Here is a 22,133-nt window from a genome sequence, read left to right as displayed (position 1 = left end):
CGTCTGGACTTCTGAATTGAAGGACAGGATAGTCCCTCCAAAAATGTGACTGTCAAACTGCAGGCAAGTAAGTTAGAAAGATTACCTTGGAGACAATTTACATCCACGTTGCAGGTATGCATTAAGTGTCCCAGTTGCTGCTAGCAACAGTCCAAGGTATGGAGGTGAAGGTTTCATAGGTCTTGAGGAAAACTCTGGGTGGAATTGAACTCCCACAAAATATGGGTGATCTACAAGACAGATGTAAAAGAAAATTATAAGATGTAGGAAGAAGATAACAGAACAACTGTTAGGAGAGAAGTTTATTGAAAGATTTCACACAGGAGTCCAGAAGCCAGATCAGCATGTGTGAATTTAAGGCAGCAGGAACCTTAATTTTTTTCACGAAAAGCAACTGACAACAGAGGCAGAAGGCTAGTAAGGCAAATTAAGGAAAAATCATCCTGTGATTCAACCTTAATGTGCACAATGATGTAATTAAAAGCTGAATAATAAACCTGTACTGACATGTAAGGGGAGGGCGGGGAGGGGGGAAACAACCACGAAGTCTACATTTATCATGTTATTTTCATAGTATTTTGGTTTCCAATATATATTTATGCATGTATATTCAGAACATGCACCCATACATAATCTGAGGGAAAAATAAAACAGTTCCTAAAAGACCAAGCATTACCATATAGCAACTATTTACACACTAAGAGATGGATATGAAAGCAACATACAGAGAAAACTGTGGAAAACAAGCTTCAAATAATTAGGCCTGGAAGGGATCGCCTGGGACATTAAGTCCAATCTCCTGTTATTGAAGGCAGCTACCTCGTGTAGTCTTATGCACAAAGGGTCAAGGCTCTGCCATATCATCCCCTAGGTTTTTTCTTCCACTAGAAAGCTCTTCTGATACTCTCTCCTTTTGCTTAGAAACCTTTTCCTAATTCACAGGCCACCTTTGTTACAGCCAATTTATATCCATTTCTTATGGTGCTCTTCTTTCCTGCTGTTTGGCCTGTGTGATTAAGGATGACAGTATCACCATCATTCAACCCCACCTGCTAAGCTAAACAAGCCGTGCTGCTTCATCTTCTCTTAAATCTTCAGCTCTGTTTCCCAATCAAAGCACCTCTTTATTACTGCTTCTGCTTCCCTTCTGCCTTCTTTGAAAGGGTAAGGAAGGAAAAATGCTTTTGTATTCTTCCATGCTACGCACCTGTTCCTTCTTTGAATATTGTTTTAAAGGAGATAACATTAACCACTTCTAGTGCCAGGACACTGGACGAAATTAACCACAAATCTCTTCTGGTTTGACAAATCCCAAACATTCAAGGAACTTCTCTGCAGTACAGAATAAGTGATAACAAGAAAGCTGTGTTTTCTTCCATGAAGATAAACTATATCATTTAGTATATTGCTCTTCTCTCTGCTGCTATGTCTTAAAGAGAACCTGGATCCTAATTTTCTCCCATAACTTCTTTCTCTCTACCATGCAATTTAGTTCTTTAAAGCTGTATAACAAGACAATGACAAAGCATCAAATGTTTCCTGTGGGGATATTTTGCTTAAAAGCTTTGCCTAAGTTATCCGGTGTACTGTTATTTCTGTGCTTCTTATCCAACCCACCCTCCTCCCTATGATGATTGTTTTTCTTTAGTAATCAGAGTCTCCTTGCAGCAAACTGTGAAATAATTCCAGGTTTTACTGCTGCCTTTATTCTTTTCACAGTAACATGCAATTTAAAAATTCTGCCTGATTTATTTCACGATGCTCTCTATAGAAGTAGTTTCATGCAGGGCAGACGAAATAGCCTCCCAACACCAGCATGCGTAACAGAAGTAATCTATCAGGAGCAAACTAAGCAAAGAACACCATGACAATTAGTAGTTTATGCATTCACATGTATCCTTTGCTCTCAGATTACTCTCTATGGTGCAGCTGCTTGACATTATAAGTAGGTGTCTATATTCACACCCTGGTTCAAAATTACAGCACTGTTCTTCAACATACCATGGAGTATATAAAATGAATTCTCAGGAGCATCATGTCACGAATAGCACTCCATAGGATGATAATGTATTCTTACGATAAATTTATGTTTCTGTGCATGGAGTTCATCTTAACCAATGACAATTAGGGGCCACATAAGAAATGAAAAAAAAATCTTGTAAGGTAGCCTCCATCTTCAGGTGCCTGATACTCATCTAGCCAACAGTAACTTAACAGTAAGGAGTTAATCAAAGAATCAAGTAAAATCAAAGGGTTTATTTCTAAGATGTACTCTGTGTAGCATTCAACAAACATATGCAGAGTAGCCCCTTTTTATTTCAGAACCTTGTAGAAAAGACATCAAGTCTTACTTGGTAGATTAGTCCAAATCTACCAGATTTCCATAATATCAAACCCTCATCTATCTGAATCACTTCTGTGAAAGAAAGGAGCTTGCTTTCTATTTGATTTTCATACTTTTTTCTATGATTCTAAACAGAGGGTAACTGAAGGAGACACTGATTGGAAGGCACCTTGGGCGGTCTCTAGTCCCACATCTCCTGCTCAAAGCAGGGTCAAGCTCAAAGTTAAATCAGGTTGCTGACAGCTTTGTCTAGTCAAGTTTCGGAGGTCTCTACCTGTAAAGAGGAAGATTTCACAGCCTCTCTAGGTAATATATTCCAGTGATGTTTTATACTTTGGCTATATGGCAGGTATACATATTTCATACACTCAAGCAAACTGAACACATATTAGTTATTGGGATCTGACTAAGAATATCTGAGGGTGCTTACGGAGCAGGCAAATATCATCGTGAAGTTGGTTTTTATCTTTAAAAGGCCAAGGCAATCATGAGAGGTCCCTGATGACTGGAAAAAGGCAGTCACCATGCCCTTCTTCAAGAAAGACAAAAAGAAGGATCCAAAGAACTACAGGACAGTCAGCCTAACCTCATTTTATGGCAAGATTATGAAACAAATCCTCCTCCAAGGCATTTCCAGACACATGAAGGACAGAAAGACAACTGGGCACAACAAGCTTGGGAACAATCAGCCTTTGGATACAGGGAGAGCAGTAGCCTTCCTTTATCTTGACTTTAGCAAGGCTTTTGATATGGTTTTCTAGCATCCACGTTGGGAGCTATGGACTATGGGTAGCCTACAAAGTGTGTTAAAAAATGGCTGGATTGCTGGGTTCAAAGTGTAGTGGTGAGTGGTTTGAAGTCCAATCAATAGCATACTTGGAGATACTCAAAACTTGACTGATATGGCTCTCAACAACCTGATCTATATTTGAAGGCACTCCTGTGTTGAAGCAGAGGGTTGGACTAGATGACCTCCCAAATCACTCGATGATTCTACATAGCCAAATCCCACCAAACTAGAATTATGACCTTTTGGAAAAGGAGCATGTCTCTCCCTGATAATCAAATACACACACAATCCTTGAGAAGTGTAAGACTTCTCCTAACATCATCTGAATCTTCACCCATTGTAATACACAGGTGGAGTCAGCAATATTCCCCAGCGTGATCTTGGCTGTTACGACAGCTAAATATTGTGCCTACATGCCATTTAACAACCTATAGTTTACATGGTTTTAATAGATGCGGAAAGTACTACAGACAAGTAAGACACTCACTCTCCAGTTCAATAATTTCCATTCTGTTCCCTTCTGTATCATGGCCAACAAATTTCAAACCTTTCTCTTCAAAGCAGTGAGTCAATTCTGGGTTCACCTGAAATATTGAAAGTAATAACAATTGTAGTTCTATTTATTTTTGGATTTAACAAATAGTAACAGTTAATTGTAATGTTTTTAGTATGCATACAAGACTGAAAATAATTGAGAAAAGAGTTGGGAACTTTTGCTTTCTTGTTTTAACAACTCTGGTATAAATTTGTAAAAGTGGGCATGATTATTTAATAAGAGATGAATCAGTAATTTTAAAACTTACTACATAACATTTAAAAGATTAAAGCCACGGTCCCTTCTGCTTGCTGTCCTCCTGATTCTGAGCAGCTTGCATTCCTTGTTTTTTAAATGGCCCACTACAGTAGGGGTAAAGACTGACCTCCTCTTTGAACACTGTATTTCCGTGGTTATGACACAAGCTGTGGTTCAGCTCCTCCTTCAAACTGAGAAGCTCTGCAGTGAGCTGTTCCATTTCCTTGGTGATGTTCTAACCACTCAGTTAATATTCAAACTCTGAGCACCTTTACCATCATCACATTCTCCCCACAGCTTTTTAAGGAAACTTAACATTGTCTGAATCAGTTTGCAGCATGCGCACATCTCATAGCTCAGGCCCCTCTGGAGATACTGATGGAGTCAGGTCCCTTCTGAACTATCTGAGAGATAACTCTAGGAGTCCAGCTCTTGCCTGTCTCCTTGAATGACAGTATTTTGAATGTACACAGACACCTTTCCTCAGATATTCTCAAACAGAGGAGTGGACCTATTCAAGGGGCTTGCAGAGTTGGATGGTAGGAAGCAAGCGATCTGAATTAGCCTCTGAGTTGTAGATGCCTGAAGTCTGCTTACATTTAGACTATGAATGAATGTGCAACATCTGAACATAATCTAAGCCTTTAAATAAGCTATATCAGCCAAGGAGCAATGCATTTAATGATTATAAGCCTTTGCCTTCCAAATACTTCACAGGAAGTCAAGTCAGGTAATGTCTGACATCACTCTCCAAGACCATTTTCCTAAGACACTGCACTGTCTCTACCACAGAAACGGTACACTACATTATTCCCCTCTATTGAACACTTGCAAGAACACCTCTGCGATACTGTGTCTAGCTTTAGGCCCCTCAGTACAAGAAACAGATTGACAAAATATTGCAAGTCCATAGGAGGTCCAACCAGGATGGTTAGGGGGATGGAACACATGCAACATAGGAGGAGAAACTGAATGAGCCAGATTTGCTCAATCTGGAAAAGAGAAGGCATAGGGCGGATCTCGTGGCTGACTTCAACTACCTAGTGGGATGGTATAAAGAAGACTGAGCCAGACTCTGCTCAGAGATGCACAGCACGAGACTGAGAGATAAAAGAAACTGCCAAGGAAATCTCCTATTAGATGTAAGGGAAAAAAGGGTTCACAATGAAGTCATTAAGCATTGGAACAGACTGTCAAAAGATGTTGTGGAATTTCTCTCTTCAGAGAGATTCAAAACTAGATGGGACAAAACACTGAGTAGCCTGATCTAATTTTGAAGTTGGCTCAGCTCCAAACAGGGAGCTGGACCAGAAGACTTACAGAAGTTCTTTTTGATCTAAATTACACTGTAACCATTACTAAATTTTGGGTTATGTTTATATAAGAAATCTCCCATTGGCTTTAAGGAGATTCATGCCTACCATGAGAAAAATAATTGGCTTAAGCTTTAACTTTTGAGCACAAAGGACATTAGCAGTGCTTACCTCATATCGATGCCTGTGTCGTTCCTCTACAAACGTTTCATCACCATAAAGTTTCCCTGAATATACAAAAAAAAGAAATTAATGCTAATGTGTTGCTTTAATAGTTGTTACAACTATTTCTTGTAATTTAAACCTCAAAAAAAATTCACATGTAAAACATAACAGCATACTATTCATCTCACTCCAGCTTTCTGTTTTTCTGAGCGATGACTAGTTTCTTTTAATTTACTGTTACCTGAGTTTATTCAGGATTCACATTCAACATTCCTCGACCAGAAATAGCTTAGGTAGACTAGAGTCTGAAGGCCACGCTTAAACTAATTTAAAGTCCAAAATAAAAAAAAAATGTTTGCATGAACAAGCAACACAAAATCCCTTCAGGGTTTTACAACAGTTGTATGCAAAAGGTGCAGAGAAGGAAGCTCCACAGCCTTTTAGTAGTATCTGTTCCATTTTAATAGATCACGCATAGCAGCCAGCATACCTCCAATGACAAAGAAAGAATATTGTTTTTCTCTGTTTTCCTGATCTCATTACCCAAATGACTCCTGCAGTCCTCTGAGCCTAATGTGGAACACTCTACATTGCAGAGCAACAAGGAGTAAGTTAGAGGTATGCAATAAACCAGAACTTAATCATATGTCTCACAGCTCAAACTTTGCTCTCAATTTATTCTAGTGTCATTAGGATTACTATCTCACTTAGGAGTTGGTACAAGAACTAGACTGCCAAGAAGATCTCCAAAAAACTGTAGATAGTACTGCAATTTTTCAAAAAGTGGTATATGTGTTAATTTTAAGGAACGACCTTTTCAAAACCATTATTTCCATTCAAGCTGTAAAGCATTAGAAATAGGAAACAGATTTCCTGAGTAGACTACCAGAGGTTTCTATGAGTTTTTGACAAATATGGTCATCTAAACAATTCATAATACTGTAAAGAGTTACAACACATTGTAATTTTTAACTTTTCCAAGAAGTGTTTAGGCCACAGAACAACTTGTACACTGTGATACGTGTATCTATATCACACCCAGGCGAAGTATCACCCAGGTCAGTCAGATCACTAGCGCAGGCATGCTCTAGAAAGGCAGATTTTTCATTAAATGTGTATATGTATTACACTTTGGTCTCCTGCTGAACTAGATGTCATTTTTAAAAGCTCAGAAGGATATTTTCCACAAGTTTAACGTAGCTAAATATAATAATAGGTCAGGTCACTGCCAGGGGCAGGGCTATGTCAGAAATATGCCTATATTTATCAGTGGACAAGAAACCACTTTTTACACGTTGTCAACATCACATATGCTACTACTGTACAATAGGCTGATTAATAGCATACAAGTATTACTTCTATTTTAAAATACACATAGATCAAAGGGAATATTTTGTTCTATATTTCAGTTGCTTTTATTTTGCCTTTTGAAGTATCCTGTTACAACAAATCATTTTCCTTTCCTACAACAAATAATTTGCTTTCGCAAAACAAGACTCTTCCCAGAGCTGGGCTAGGTCTAGGGCAGTGCTGGATCAGAGACTGGAGTTAAGCAGGGCCTGGCTATAATTAGGATACAAACTAGTGAACATTGTCAAGACAAGGTAAGGACTAAGGCAGTGAGGCCAGATGACGTTTAAGGCTGAGGTGTACTGGCAGCTCTAGGGAACGACATGCAATGTTTAGGTCTGGAAGAGCATAATGGGTAGGAGTTTGGGTTAGTTCAACTCGTAACGAAAATAGAAAGAAAACACTCCACTCTGATCTTCCCACGAAAATAATGAATTAAACTACCATAAAATGCAGTTCAGTTATCTCAACAGTCTCATCATTGTCTATTTAAGGCACTGGACCCTAACTGACCTTTTCACTGGGACTTCCAGATGTCTCTCATTTCTTTCTTTACATTCCGATCCTGGGTAAATGTATATGGGAACAGGACCAGACTGAATGAGCTCAGGGAAGCCGTCACCCAACTGCTTGCTTGAGGTTGTTGTCCTTCAACAAAACGTGCTTGGGCATTTTTGCTTTACCATGTTACAGAGTTCCTATCCAACAGGCAAGTCATAAGAGCAGAAGTGTAACTTACTTAAAACAGAATTTTGTGTTTTGAAAACAGTCCTCCTCTTCCCCAGTCTCATTGTTCCACCCATATCTCCAGGATTGTGTTCTGGCATGTCAATAACCTGTAGAGAAAAATTGTTTAAACACTCTTCCATTCAACAACAACAACAAAAAAAGCAACAATTGCATAACAGGCTGCATAGATTTATAAATGGTAACATTATTTATTTCTCCTCCGAGCATTCCCAGTTGTGGCTTCTCTTTGGTTTTCCTAATGCTTTGTTTTCAGTATTGGGACTGTAATAGACTAAGGATATTAACTAACTGGTGTGAAACACTTAAATTTAATGTTAAGATCAACAAAAGTAATGTATTAATTCCTTAATTTATTTTTTTTGGGGAAAAAAAAAAAAAACAACTTTCTTTTAAATAAGATATCAAAATGTTAGCAATACGATAATTCTGCCAAAAGCTATTTTTGGTGCTATAAGAGTACATGGATTTTTAAAAGCTGATAAATTCATAGACCAAAAAAAACCACCAAGTGATAAAGGCACCATCTCTGAAAAAGCGAGTCCCTGAACCACACAGTGATAGAGGCTGAAAGATTATCCTGGGTAAATATTCCTGTACACTATGTCTTTTCTTATGCTGTTCTTTATACACAATGTTCTTTCTTACGCTAAGAAGGAGAAACAGCTGCCTTATCAAGACAGCGGGAGTCCACTGTTTTGGGAAGTGGGGAGAAGTAGAGGCCATGGAGCAGCAGAGTGAAGAGAAAAGAGGGCACTTGTAACAAGATGATAACCTAATGTTGTAAAAGTGGAGTACTAAAAAAGAGGTGACTCCAACATGTGTGTGCTGTTTCAGATTATATATAACTAATTTATCACAGGGAGATAATGGAAAAACTTTCCTCCCTAATTCACCTTTACTAAAGGGTTTCTCAGATTGTCTAAGAATCCACAAAACACTGGGTTGTCTTGTATGAAGAATATGCTTTTAAATACAACATTTAAAGAAGAGAATATACAAATACTGGTTTTGAGGACTGAAGCGGATGGGTCAAATGGCTGCTATGCTGGTCAAGTGGAATCCAGGATGGCTGGATTCAGGGGATGTGAGAAACCACATCTTAGTGGAAGGAGTACGTTTAGCTTTGCTCAGTTTGAAAAATCCTGCTGGGTCTCACAATCATGTTTAGACGAAGTCTGTCTCAGAGAGGTGAAACAGTTCAAAATTGTAGAAACACATGAGCTGAAACTATGACCTACGTACTTGTATTCACATAGACACAGTCAGTGAGGAATGTAATTGACAAAGAAAGGTTCTAAAAATACAAATATTCACACATATGGGTAATCTGGAATTGGATTTTTATTAACCTTAATTTGCCCTCTGGGAGTAATGAAAACAATTTCTGATGATACAGTACATAAAATGAAGTTATTCAATTTAGAAGGGATGGTGGGAAGTGCTTAGCCTTTGGCCTTGTGCCAATGCATTTCAGCTGTGCAATTATCTCTGTATAACCTTATACGTTCAAAATGTTATTTATAAGCTATACACTAATTATAAAATGTCACAAGCACAAGTTGTGATCAAACCAGTGGGATATTACAAATCCTCTAATTACCTCTCAAATCTTGAAGGTGAGAACTATGCAGCACATTCAGCTAAAAAAACCCCACAAACTCAAAAAGAAAAAAAATCATTCATTGAATCCTTATTACTACAAAAAAATAAGAGACTGTCTGCTTTTACTTTATTTCCTTCCATTTACTTTCACTTTTGTCCTGAAGTAATGGCCACAAAAAAACACAGGCATCAGAAACGGTTAGAATGCATACAGCAGACTGAATGTATATGTCAAACACTCTGACCCTCTGAAATCAAACACAAGTTTTCCATGAAGTGTTATTTACTTGCCTACACCCATACTACAGATAACCTTAAAGTTGTGCTCCTGAGTCTTATCAAATGGAGATGAAGTAGTAAGAAGTGGCTATCAAGTACTTCAAGTATATGCTTCTCTTCCAACTACAAAAAGTTCACTTTAACAGCTGTTTAACAGATATTTGCAGTTGACAAGGTAAATAATGAGGGGTTTCTTTGTTGGTTTGTTTGGGTTTTCTTAAGTTTGGAGGCTAAAGTCAAGATTAGACATTTCTTCATTCTCAAAAGTGTAACAAACACCTAAATACTGTCCCCTAACCCCAGCTTTAGATTTTTCTTCCTAAAAATTTGGAGCAGGATGTTTTGGTCTAAATTTGCTAACTGAATCACGGTAATACCAGTCCTCTGGGGTTCCCTCCCCACCCCTCAGAAAAAAATAGATTTCACTATTTTCTCCTTTCAATATTTGCTATACTAAGATATTCTATCAAAACATTTCGAGCGTAATGCCTTAAATAGAAGGAAGCATAGAGATACAATGAGTGGGATGGTAATTTCTTGAAGGACTTTGCTCAGCTCTTAAAATCCTCAATTAAAACACTGGCTCCAAATGAAGTGGACCTGTCTATACAGTCAATAGCAGATTTCACTAATTTACTGTGCTTAAATGTGTTCTCCAGGAAGACTCAAAATCATCAGTTAGCAAACATATGGTCTCCTGTTCATTCAACAGAGCATATCAGTTCAAACAGGTTATGGCCACACTCTCAGCTCTTCCTTCTTTCAGTAGGCAAAAACCAAACACCGGATTCTCGTAAGTCCCGCTAAAGCTCTACATAATGGCCTGGAACAAAGCCAGGCTGTGAAAGCACGGATTCATCTGCTCTGCTGAGGGCTTCTGCCACCCTTTGGGTCAGAACCCGACATGGGGCTGCAAGCCCAACAAAAATTCCACTGGAGAAATGGCCTCGCAGGGAAGATTCGGGCATTTTTCCCCAATTAATCTTTGTTTTCTAAAAGGCCTGCTTCCTTGTCTCAACAGCTACATTACTGTGGTCAGGGGCACCTATTCAGAGGAGGATCCAACCCTTAAAACTTTCACTAATCTCTGCTAAGTCTTAATTGAGGTGTCTTAAGAAACATTGCATGATACAACTGTTCAATCTTATTTCCATCTGTGGCAGATTTTCTGCCAATATGCAGCTGTGTTGAGTTTCAACATCAAGCAGCTTACTGTGTGTGTTCATGTTTTGTTATTGATATGTGCATTATAAACCAGCTCTCCATCTTCTGCAAGATTTTTAGGTTTATGATAGTAAGAAAATAGACAAGGCTTCAAATATAAATTTTTGTAGTCAGGTGAGGAAAGCAGCTAGTTACAAAGCAATACCTCAGAGCTACTCTGACTCTGGATCTTCCTTTTTTATATACTCTGTGGCTCTGATCAACTTCAGCAACTATCACAGCGCAACCCTCAGCGTTTATATATTACATGAGTTTCTCTGCAACAAAGCCTGTGCAAGAAGCTTTCAAAAGCAAAGTGGCACTGCTGCCCTACAGCCCAATGCTTATTGCATCAGAAAAGTAACTCATGGAAAATTTTGCATATTTTGCAGAATTTATTTCATCAAATGAAAGACATACTTTCAAGTAGTGGTTATTTTGAACAACTGTGCAACTGAATAGATTCTTCAAAGAGCTCATGCTTCCTGCCACAGAGTAAATCTGCTCTTACTATGCATTAGTTCTTTGACGAGCAGAGAACATCACAGAACAGGCACCACAAGCAACAAAAATGCATCAGTAGCGAGGGTGCAAGAAGAGATAAGGCATTAATTAGGTCTTTCTTACCCAAATGTCTGAAAACTGCCAACACTACAGGGATTTTACAGAGATCACTTATTACACACCGGAGAGCCAACATGAAGTAAATAAGTAATCACTCTGACATAACACAAAGCATATTCTAGATATAAAACAGTCTGATTCGTATTAAATCATGCTACTGATGAATAGTGACTTTAACAACCCATGAACTGCAATCTTTCAGAAATCTACTGCTTGGATTGTTTCATTGTTGTCAGGAAACATATAAAAGCTAATGAGAAAACCTCTCAAGCCCAGACACTCAACATAGAGCAACCAAGGCCCTGAAAACACACCACCTATCATTTTAGTAATCATCTCAGGACCATTAAGTTTTGTCTTTGTTTTGCCTCACGTCCTGCAATGCCATTTTGAGAAATACACCTACCTTGGTTACCTTGGAGGCAGGGGGGTTCTGCTTGGGGGTTTGCTTTTTGTGGGGGGAGGGGGGGAAAGGCAGGAAGGGAGGGAGGGGAACGTTATTAGATTTGAACAACTCATTGGTAAATCAGCTTTGGAAGCAGGTTTTTAGGTTTCTTGCCTTTTTACTCTGTGTCTGGTGAACAAATGATTTGTCACTGCTGAAAGAAATTCCTATACGTGTAAGTGCTGATCAAAGCATCAGGAGAAGCCCCAACCCTAAAGATTCATTGAATACTGAAAAGAGCCTCTGAGACTCTCAGCACACAAGAGATGTTCAGAGGGAAAGCTGAGAGGAGCAGGAAATACAGTGACAGGTATTGATGAATAGTAATCCCTGCTGAACACAGCTATGAAAATAACTCAGCAACACAAACTGACAAGGACTCAACCCAAACTAGACGAACCCGTTCTTTTATTGACTCTTCCATCATTTCTCTGCAGGATTAGTCAGTACTTGCTAGATTCGATATGATCTGTTTCAAGACAAGTTAATCAGTAAACAGACACAGCCACCTACAAATGGGATGTTTATACTAACATTTTAGAAATAATAGTGCAAATATTTTAAAGAAAAAATTGACAGATGCAACACTAAGAGTGGTACTGACAGCTTCCAACTTGGCAAGTAAACCAAAAAGACACTCTCATTCATTCATTCAAAAACACGGTTTTATCATTTTCAATTACTGAAAGAACATTTTCAGTTATTGCAAGGATCACATATCTGCCAGAATCCCTTACTCCCTTGTCCCCCAAAGATATCCTAGTTCCAAGCAAACCCCATCATTACCCACCTATCTAAATCACTCAGCCCTCTAGGATGGAACTAGTTGCCATAAAGCCACTGCAGATTTCATACTACTCAGTGCTCCATTACGCTGACTGAAGTGATGTTTATTTTCAAAAAGATGACCACCATCATGTATAAAATCAAAGCAGAAATCATCAAGAGCTGATTCATGCAGCTACATAGTGATATGAGTAACCAGCCTGAAAAATCCTGTCCTCTACTTTCTTCACTAAACTACAGCACAGTATCCAAATATTCCAACCAATAACAGTTTATATTTCTTAAACTCTTAAAATCTCATAGCATATTACTGTCAACCATTTTCCAGTTTGGGCAATCCTCTTTTCCAAAGATTTGTTGTTTCATATTTTAGAATTAAGTAATTGCCCTAGAGCATTTATCTAACTAAAGCCTAAAAACTCTCTAAGGATGATTCTGCCTGAATAAGCAGAAATTCTGGTACAGAATGTTTTGTAACATTTTCTTCAGAAAAAGTCATAAAAGGTGTAACTTCCTATTCAAACAGCGCTTACTTGCTCATAAGCATAGTGCAGTGAACTCAGAAAGTTAATGGAGACGTTGATATGCAAAGCCCATATAGATATTGCTTAGCAGCATTTGGGAACTCATTCTAGTTATTCCAACCACATGTCCCAGAGTCAGCTTAAAGACTTAATCAAGCAGAAATTTTCAGACTGTGTAGTGTTAGCAAAAGGAACAGGGTCAGACAGTGCTGGCTATAAAAATACACTGGCGGGTCAGTCATGCCATACCAGGAAGTGCAGGATTTGCCACAGACTCGAATAAGTAAAAGAAAGTGGAAGAATGTTCTCAGGCTTTGGACTGGTCCAGCTCACATTACAACTAATGATCAAATACCCACTAATTTAATTTCAGAAAGATCAGCACATCTATAGCTAGGAGAAATCCTTCCCTTCCTACCACATACCTCTCAAAAAATCAGAACTCTGTCGCTGCCTTTGAGGGGGACTTCTCCAACTGAAATTCATAGAATCATTTTGGTTGGAAAAGACCTTTAAGACCATCAGGTCCAACCGTTAACCTAACACTGCCAAATCCACCACTAAACCATGTCCCTAAGCACCACATCTACACTTCTTCTAAATATCTCCAGGGATGGTGACTCCACCACTTCCCTGGGCAGCCTGTTCCAATGCTTGATAACCCTTTCAGTGAAGAAATTCTTCCTACTATCCAATCTAAACCTCCCCTGGCGCAACTTGAGGCCATTTCCTCTTGTCCTGTCACTTGTTACCTGGTAGAAGAGACAGACACCCACCTCACTACAACCTCCTTTCAGGTAGTTGTAGAGAGCGATAAGGTCTCCCCTGAGCCTCCTTTACTCCAGACTAAACAACCCCAGTTCCCTCAGCCACTCCCCCTAAGACTTGTGCTCTAGACCTTTCACCAGCTTTGCTGCCCTTCATTGGACTCTCTCCAGCATCTCAATGTCTTTCTTGCAGTGAGGGGCCCAGAACTGGACTCAGTATTCAAGGTGCAGCCTCATCAGTGCCAAGTACAGGGGAATGATCACTTCCCTAGTCCTGCTGGCCACACTATTTCTGATACAAGCCATGATGCTGTTGGCTTTCTTGGCCACCTGAGCACACTGCTGGCTCATATTCAGCCAGCTGTTGAGCAACACTCTCTGGTCCTTTTCCACCAGGCAGCTTTCCAGCCACTCTTCCCCAAGCCGGTAGCGGTGCATGGGATTGTTGTGCCCCAAGTGCAGGACCCGACACTTGGCCTTGTTGAACCTCATACAGTTGGCCTTGGCCCATCAATCCAGCCTGTCAAGATCCCTCTGCAGAACCTTCCTACCCTCAAGCAGATCAACACTCCCACCCAACTTAGTGTCATCTGCGAACTTACTGAGGGTGCACTAGATCTCCTGGTCCAGATTATTGATAAAGATATTGAACAGAACTGGCCCAAATACTGAGCCCTGGGGAACACCACTTGTGACCTGCTGCCAACAGGATTTAACTCCATTCACCACAACTCTTTGGGCCTGGCCACCCAGCCAGTTTTTTTACCCAGCCCATCCAAGCCATGAGCAGTCAGTTTCTGCAGGAGAATGCTGTGGGAAATGGTGTCAAAGTCTTTACTAAAGTCTAGGCAGAGAACACCCATAGCCTTTCCCTCATCCACTAAGCCGGTCTCCTTGTCATAGAAGATCAGCTTAGTCAAGCAGAACCTGCCTTTCATAAACCCATGCTGACTGGGCCTGATTGCCTGATTGTCCTTTACATGCCACATGATGGCACTCAAGATGATCTGCTCCATAACCTTCCCTGGCACTGAGGTCAGACTGACAGGCCTGTAGTTCCCCAGATCCTCTTTCCAGCCCTTCTTGTAGATGGGCGTCACATTTGCTAACCTCCAGTCATCTGGGACCTCCCCGGTTAGGCAGGACTGCTGACAAATGACAGAAAGTGGCTTGGTGAGCACTTCTACCAGCTCCCTCAGTACCCTTGGGTGGATCCCATCTGACCCCATAGACTTGTGTGTGCCTAAGTGGTGTAGCAGGTCACTAACCAAAATTCACAGTAGGTGAAATTTTGCCCTTACCAAATTCACTTAAATCCACATGAGATATATCAGAAGGAGGAAGGCATGAAGCAAGTCTATGTCTCTGAGCATTCTAAAACACAGGGAAGAACCTAGAAAGGGAGACAGAGCCTGATGCTCTCTTCATCAAACACCCCAGCCACAAAGATGAGACAGGGATAATGAAACACTTACAGCCCGAGATTGTTTAACCAGTAGTATGGTTGATGGTCTCTGACTCAGAGAATTATTATATCCTACAGGCAACTGCCATGGAAGACTTGGCCACAGACAAGCCCCACTAGCTAAGCTACGCAAAGTAGCCAAGGAGACTCGAGATTGTCCTTAGTAGAGACAAAGCACAGCAGATGTTTTACCCTCAAAACTGTTCACTGTGTTCTGTACTTCCTCTACCCTGAATCATCATGCATGAGCAAGGACCCATTCCACTTCTCATTCATTAACAAGGTAGCGTTAGTTAGAATCACTTCATTATCAGTTTATCTCTGCCTTCAGCAAGCAAGGCAGAAGGAAAATTGCTTACTTCAAGGAAAGTAAGCAGGAAAATTGCTTACTTCAAGTGATCATTACTCCAGACGTTCACTAGGAAAATTTCTGGTATCAGCTTCCAGGCAATGCTCAGTACCATGACCTGCACTACCCTAATGTTTTTTGGAGAAATTCCATTCATCTGCCATAAAAATCTATATCCTCATAGAGAAGATGAGGAGAACTAGCAACTGTTTTCCATCCCATTTCCCTAACGTAATCAGATCACTTCCAGACTTACAAGTAAGTAAGACTGCCTGGATTCCAGCCACTGATTCTTCTCACAGAATGGTGTCACCAATCCATCCTGACATCTTGTCCACCTTCCAGATCTGCCCAGTGGTGATTTGGTACTTGATGATCAGGGATGCAGAAACTGAGTCACTTCTTTTAGAAAGGAAGTGAGTGGGCAGCAAGTAGAAAAATTATAGATTGCCCTATTTTAATTTTTATTCTAGTTGGAAGGTACTTTTGTTGTTGTGTAAAACTTCCCAGCTAACTTCAGAGCTGAGAAGAAATCTCTGGAAAGGTCCTGGATCAGTTGAAAGATTTCTTTGAGTAATCTCTCTCAAATGCTCATCAGAACAGCAAGCCACAGCCATTTGTTTCTTATCATTTTTGTAAGCCCTCCTCCTTTTTCAGGCCTGCCAACACAAGTGCGGATGCACGTTTGCCACAGATTTACTGAAGTTGTGTGTACACATGCTAAAATATAACAGCTGTTGCAATAGAAATAAAATACATCTGTGGACTATTTCTTTTACTTATTGGAGATGGAAAAGCATCCTATCCAAAGGACAGCTATTTGAATAGAAAAAAATAAGGTAATGGTACAATATTATACTTTGAAATTGAAAAAGAGACTGGAAGTTTTCAAGTAAGAGCTCCACTCCCAGAAGAAAGAAAAAAGTGCGAACGCTATCTAGAGCTTGAAATTCATGTCAGTTATAAGAATACAAACCCAAACGTATCTGTATTTTTTGTGGTTTAACTTCTGTTTTAAGAAAAATGGCCTTATTCTGTCTCTGATCCGGCTTGATAAATCTTTTTTATGTTATCTGACAGCACACGCTTGACTGAGATTAACAACTTCATGCAGTTGAAGATGATTTCACCAGGTAGCTTTAGTTACTGCACATTTGATTAATATATCATTAAATTGAGGTTTTAAACTGAAGGAAAAAAATATACTATCATATTGCCTGATACTGCCCCAAGAAAATGCCTTATTTAGAATTTGGAGTAAATGAATGAAACAGAAATAAAGGATTCTCGCTCCAAAAAGATTTCTGTGCCACAGATATGTAGGAAGCATCCCAGTATCACTCTTTCCAATTAGGATATCATGCCTCATATCATGCCCAAAGATCGGTGGCAGACCATGAGCTTTAACGATTGGTTGATCACCTTTCGAAACGGACACCAGAATTTAAAATCTGACATTTCTACATCAAAAAGAGAATTCTCTACTAGCTGAGCTAAATTAGTATCTCTGATAGGCGAGCATTTTATGAAAATCAGCTGAATAGAAGCAAAAATAATCCACTTGCTCAGAAAAAAAATCCCAAATGTTTAACTCGTCACTTCTAAGAACAAAAAAATCACAATACTATCCAAGACCCCAAGTAAAGGCAAAGTAGTGAGAAAATACCTTGAAATGTTTTAAGGACACTGCTGAGCAAACATGTTAAACTTCTACAAACTTCTACAAGGTATTTTGCAGATTGTATACCTTTGCAAAAAATCCCACTGAAGTGGTAGACAACTGCAGACAGTTGTGAAAGTAAATGTTACTTCACTCCCAGTGCCAAAATCTTGTGCCATTCTAATTCATTTAACAAGCAGCTCAGCTGAGTCCACTCTGCAAAACCACACAAAACAACGAGCTCATGCCAACCACCGCAACCTTTTTTTGAAGCAATTTGTTCTGATGAGCAAGTCTATCTTCTTTCCAAGTCTTCTTTCACATTTAAGCTGTAACCTCGTAGAAGTGATGACAGATGTAGATAATGAAGAAATATAAATAATGAAGGCTAGAGTAGTTCTCATACTAATTTACAGTACAGTCATGCTTCTTCCTGCCTTCCATCTCCTTCTTTTCTTTGTTTTAATTTTTGCATTTTAAAATGGCATCTCATAAAGGGTCACAACCAGGAAAAACACTGTGCAAGCTAAAGTAACTGGTTTTGGAGGGTAAGCAGGATCATTTTTACTGTTTAAACAGAGACTCATACCTACTATGTAGATATCTTGAAATATTTTATATGGATTTTTGTATTGCCCTCTGTCTCTCTTCCTCTTTGGAAGCTTCTGGTTTGGTTTAACTTCTATTTAAATGTCATGCCTGTTCCCTCACTTCTACTACTCGGTAACATTCTGTTCCCCATAATAAAAGCATATAAAATGAAAGGATCTATAGAACTGAAGTTGGCCACCCGATTACTTAGTGGTCCTCCCACTTAATTTATTAATTTGAGACACTGTAGTAACGATAATCTTATGGACTAGACATACTATAACAGGAAATTTATAGGCAGAAAGCCTCTGGCACAATCACTGTAATTTTAACTACTACTACTTGTCTTCCACAGCATGCCCAAGACAATAAAAGTACCTTGGCCTATCTGGTCTTTCATGCGTGTAATTTTTCCTAAATTACAGAGAACAATCTGAATGCTGGATATCTCATTAGGCATACAGAATGGACATCTAGTCCTCTGGAAAGCTCTCCAGCAACAAGAGCATTTTCATTACTGTCTATCCAATAGTACACATCTCATCAGCTTTAGAAAACCAAAAGGAATGATAGATATTAATATCATAGGAGAGATTAATTACCTTAATTACCTCTGCCAGACATTTCAGGGATGCTCTGAGTCACATGCTCTACATTATATTTAATAGTTTCCTGCTTCCACTCAGAAAAGCTTCAGCTGGCCAAAGACCAACTTGCCTGGAAGAATCTTAATTCTGGTAGAAGATTTATGATCTACAAGACAAATCTTTTTTATTTCAGGCAGAAAACATGATGTCTTCTCTCTGAACAGGATCCTTCCTGTTTCGTTTTGTCTGTTCTGCCTCCTCTAAAAACCAGATAAACATCACTGTCCAGATCTTAATTTAGTTCTGCACTCCTTGTGATCCTCCCCCTAGCACGTTAACTCTATCCCCTTCAAGATCAAATAACAAGAATTCTTTGGAATTTGCTTTCATTAATTGTGTTTATACAGGTATCAGAGGTTAAGTTCAGACTGCATTTAAGAAGGCAACTGGCTTGACCAGTTGTATCCATGCCACTTACATTTGCAGAGCTCAAATGTTAATCGCTTCCTTCCCCAACAAGGCACCAGTAAGCACCACTTGGATGCTTGGGTTCAGCTACGAGGTCCAGAGTTAACGTGACAGTACAGACATACTTGTGTAGTTCTTTTTTGCTAATGGATCATAAAACCAGAATTGCAAATCTACATATTCAGAGATGAATATGGTACACACATTTAAAATATAATCAGATAGGAAGGGATAGGTAAAAGGAAGTAAGAAGAGAGAAGCAGAGAGGATGTGCACATGCATGTGGAGAAGCATTACCAAAAAGATCAGAGAGGAGGAAAAATGGATCTTGAGATCATTTCTTATTTAGCAACAAGATGATGAAAGCCTACAGGAAATATTTTACCAATATTGTTTCTAAGAAAGTAATATCTATAGAATAACATCACCTTTATACTACCACAAACCTAGCAGGCATTTAATTAGCATGACATCAGATGAACACACCCAGCATAATTCAGGCATCCTCTGTGAAAAGTGTGGGTGGCCAGGTACAGATCAATTCAACAGATAATGCCGTGATCCACTCAAATGCTACAAATGTTTACCAAGCAACCAGCAAAAGATATTGCCACACAAAAAAAGTTCTAGGCTGTGTCACCAACTGGCACAGTACCATACGACATGCAGCTAGCACAGCAGCTAGCTCTCTTACACAGCAATGCAGAACAGCTACAACCTCACAAAGGCAAAGTAATCAATTATTTAATGGTGCCCACACAAAAACCATTTTTATCCTTCACCTGCACCTCTAATAGCTTGTGACTCCAAGGGCAGAATGAGGAGGCAGAAAGCATGAGAAACAATTTTTAGTTAAAAATCACAGGTCTACAGTGAGTCACTGTCAAATCCATTGTAAATGCAGTTCTGTTGTTCAGTGCGTAACTTCACAGCATGGAATATCTTATCAACACATAAAAGTCAAGGATGGGAGGCAAATAAACATAGAATTAAGAAAACAGAAAACCTCATTTAATAAAAAAGTCTTCCTTTTAGGGGAACCTTTGTATTATTCTTCTACCTCGCTTCCAACAGATACTTTGACAGGGGGTGGAGTATTTATTAAAAATAAAGCTTTGACTAATAGTTTTTCTTTATTTTTAATTAAAATTACATAGTTCAGAACATAATGAACAGACCACTCCCATCTCATTAAATACACCCTCCAGTACAACTATGCAACTGATTTGAATTCCTCAGGTTTTTCTTGCCCATGCACTCTTAGGCATACATTCAATCCCAGTTCTCACTCCTGTCTACAAGGCTGTTACAGAAAGGGTCGAAGTCCTCAGCTTCTGCACAGACCTTTCTGTGCAGGTATCAAGCCACTTTACAAAGGCAAGTGTGTTTCATTACCTCCATTTGGTATGAGAAAAATGAGGCAGATTAAGCAATTTGTTTAACCTAGCAGAACTAGGACTTCTGTGACACCTGATCTTGTTCCTACACTTTGAAACAAGGCAGCTAATGACACAGAAACTCACACATTCCCAGGTGAGCTTCTAACAAGGCCAGTGTCTTAATGTAACTTGGTCAGTTACCTAAGTAGGAGAAACTTTTATGGAAATGGTATTCATAATATTGGAGGTGATTTCATGTAGTTTTCAACATATGAACTGCAGTATACAGGTAATCTATTTCATGTTTCCTAATTTATTTTTTTTTAATACACAATTTCTGTGAGCTTGGGGTGTTTTTTGGGGGCCGGGGGGTGGAGGAGGTGTTTTGGAGGCATTATATTCAGCAATATAATTACGATATTAAGGGATCTGGACAACCCCCTTCCACATTGACTTTATTTCATTAATCAGTATTGCATTTTTAAGTTGTCAAACAGGACAACTGTGAGGAACTAGTTTACTACAGTGCTTCCAAGTTAGTCCTTTTGTGTGGGTATCACCTCACATAACTTCTGGCTGCATGACTTTCAGATAGATAATTTAAGGGAGCCACCTGAGTGCTCCTCTCTGTAGGGAGCAGAGCACATCCAGAGGCCAATACATTCCAGCTGGAGAATCACACCAAAACATGTGGCAGCCTAAAATCCTCATCTAAGCTATAAGGCAAGCAGTGCTGTTCTGCCCTAACGTGTACAACCTGCTTGCACAAACCAGTTTTGTGAATGGCCCTTCCACATTCATACTTTGTCAACACTATATATACCACTCCTGGAGCATCCATAGCTCATACTGAAGTGCCACACTATTCAAATATATTGCAGTGTTACCAAGACAGACTTGGGCTTACAGCCCTCTAGAAAATAAATGTTCTCTGCTTGTTAAATCAGACACGGACAGATACTCACCTACATCTACTTCATCCAGAAAATTGTTTTGTACTTAGCATACATTTCCCTATTTGATTTACAATTAGCTACACATAATTCCTTATGTAAGTACTGGAAAGGTCAAAGCATTTCTGAAAACATAACATGCAATTCTATTTAGAAAAATCCTTCTTATGAAAAAAACCTTAAGAAAGGAAAAAAGTAGGAGATTATTAACAGCAAGAAGGCATCCTTCACAAAAACTAAATCTACGTCCAAATGAAGATAAAGAAACACAAATACTTTTAAGTTAAATATATAAATACCAAATCGTTATTCCCCCCCAAAAATACTCAAGAAGCAACTCGTAAAAGGCATCAATCACTAAGAGTAAATTATTTTCATTCATTTTCATTTAAGGGGAAAAATCTGGCATTGTAAAGTTAATCAATTATCAGGATTAAAAAGATAAAATAAAACTTATACTCAAAGAAGATATGACCATGGCATTAAAAAAAAAAAAAAAAAAGAGCATTTTGCTTCTGTGTACTGTCAAGGAGTTTGAAAGACATTCCCAAGCTAGAAACCTTCTTCATGGGAGACTCTGATGCACCCATCTCAAATTGAAGTGTTAAAAGAAGTGGTTACAAAACAAATAATAGACAAAATTGACAGTAAGAAATTACTGGAAATGGATGGTACTCACTCAATTTTGAAGCAACTGAAGGGTGAAACAGCTGATCTAGTAACTGTGGTGAATAACCTCTCATTAGCCAAAGACTCCGAAATGGCAAATGCTTCAGAGAAGATAGAGACCTATAGTCTGGAACACCTGATGCCCGTGCCAGGCAATCTGGCAGAACCTTTAACAAAAATGTAGAAGTAGGGGGCACCTGGGAAGCTATAACAGGTTGAAACACTGCTAACCAAGATTTTGTAAAGGGAGGTTGGCTGTCTGTCACCTAGCTATTGA

General features: G+C 39.2%; 1 protein-coding gene across 2 annotated transcripts in view; it reads right to left on the bottom strand.

The window, feature by feature from the left end:
- CTPS2 (CTP synthase 2) overlaps positions 1-22,133 on the bottom strand; it is a 73,435-nt gene that overhangs the window by 12,280 nt on the left and 39,022 nt on the right. For both annotated transcript variants that reach the window (XM_068425525.1, XM_068425526.1), the window contains exons 13-16: positions 7,495-7,591; positions 5,412-5,467; positions 3,622-3,718; positions 86-230 (exon numbers count right to left, since the gene is read on the bottom strand). In XM_068425525.1, coding sequence (XP_068281626.1) covers positions 86-230; positions 3,622-3,718; positions 5,412-5,467; positions 7,495-7,591 — 395 coding nt within the window. The remainder of the gene's footprint in view (positions 1-85; positions 231-3,621; positions 3,719-5,411; positions 5,468-7,494; positions 7,592-22,133) is intronic.

This window comes from Nyctibius grandis, chromosome 2 (genome assembly GCF_013368605.1).
Source record: "Nyctibius grandis isolate bNycGra1 chromosome 2, bNycGra1.pri, whole genome shotgun sequence".
In the NCBI taxonomy this organism is placed as follows: Eukaryota; Metazoa; Chordata; class Aves; order Nyctibiiformes; family Nyctibiidae; genus Nyctibius; species Nyctibius grandis.
The sequence above is the reverse complement of the archived record's forward strand: the minus strand, read 5'-3'. Positions and strand labels throughout refer to the sequence as shown.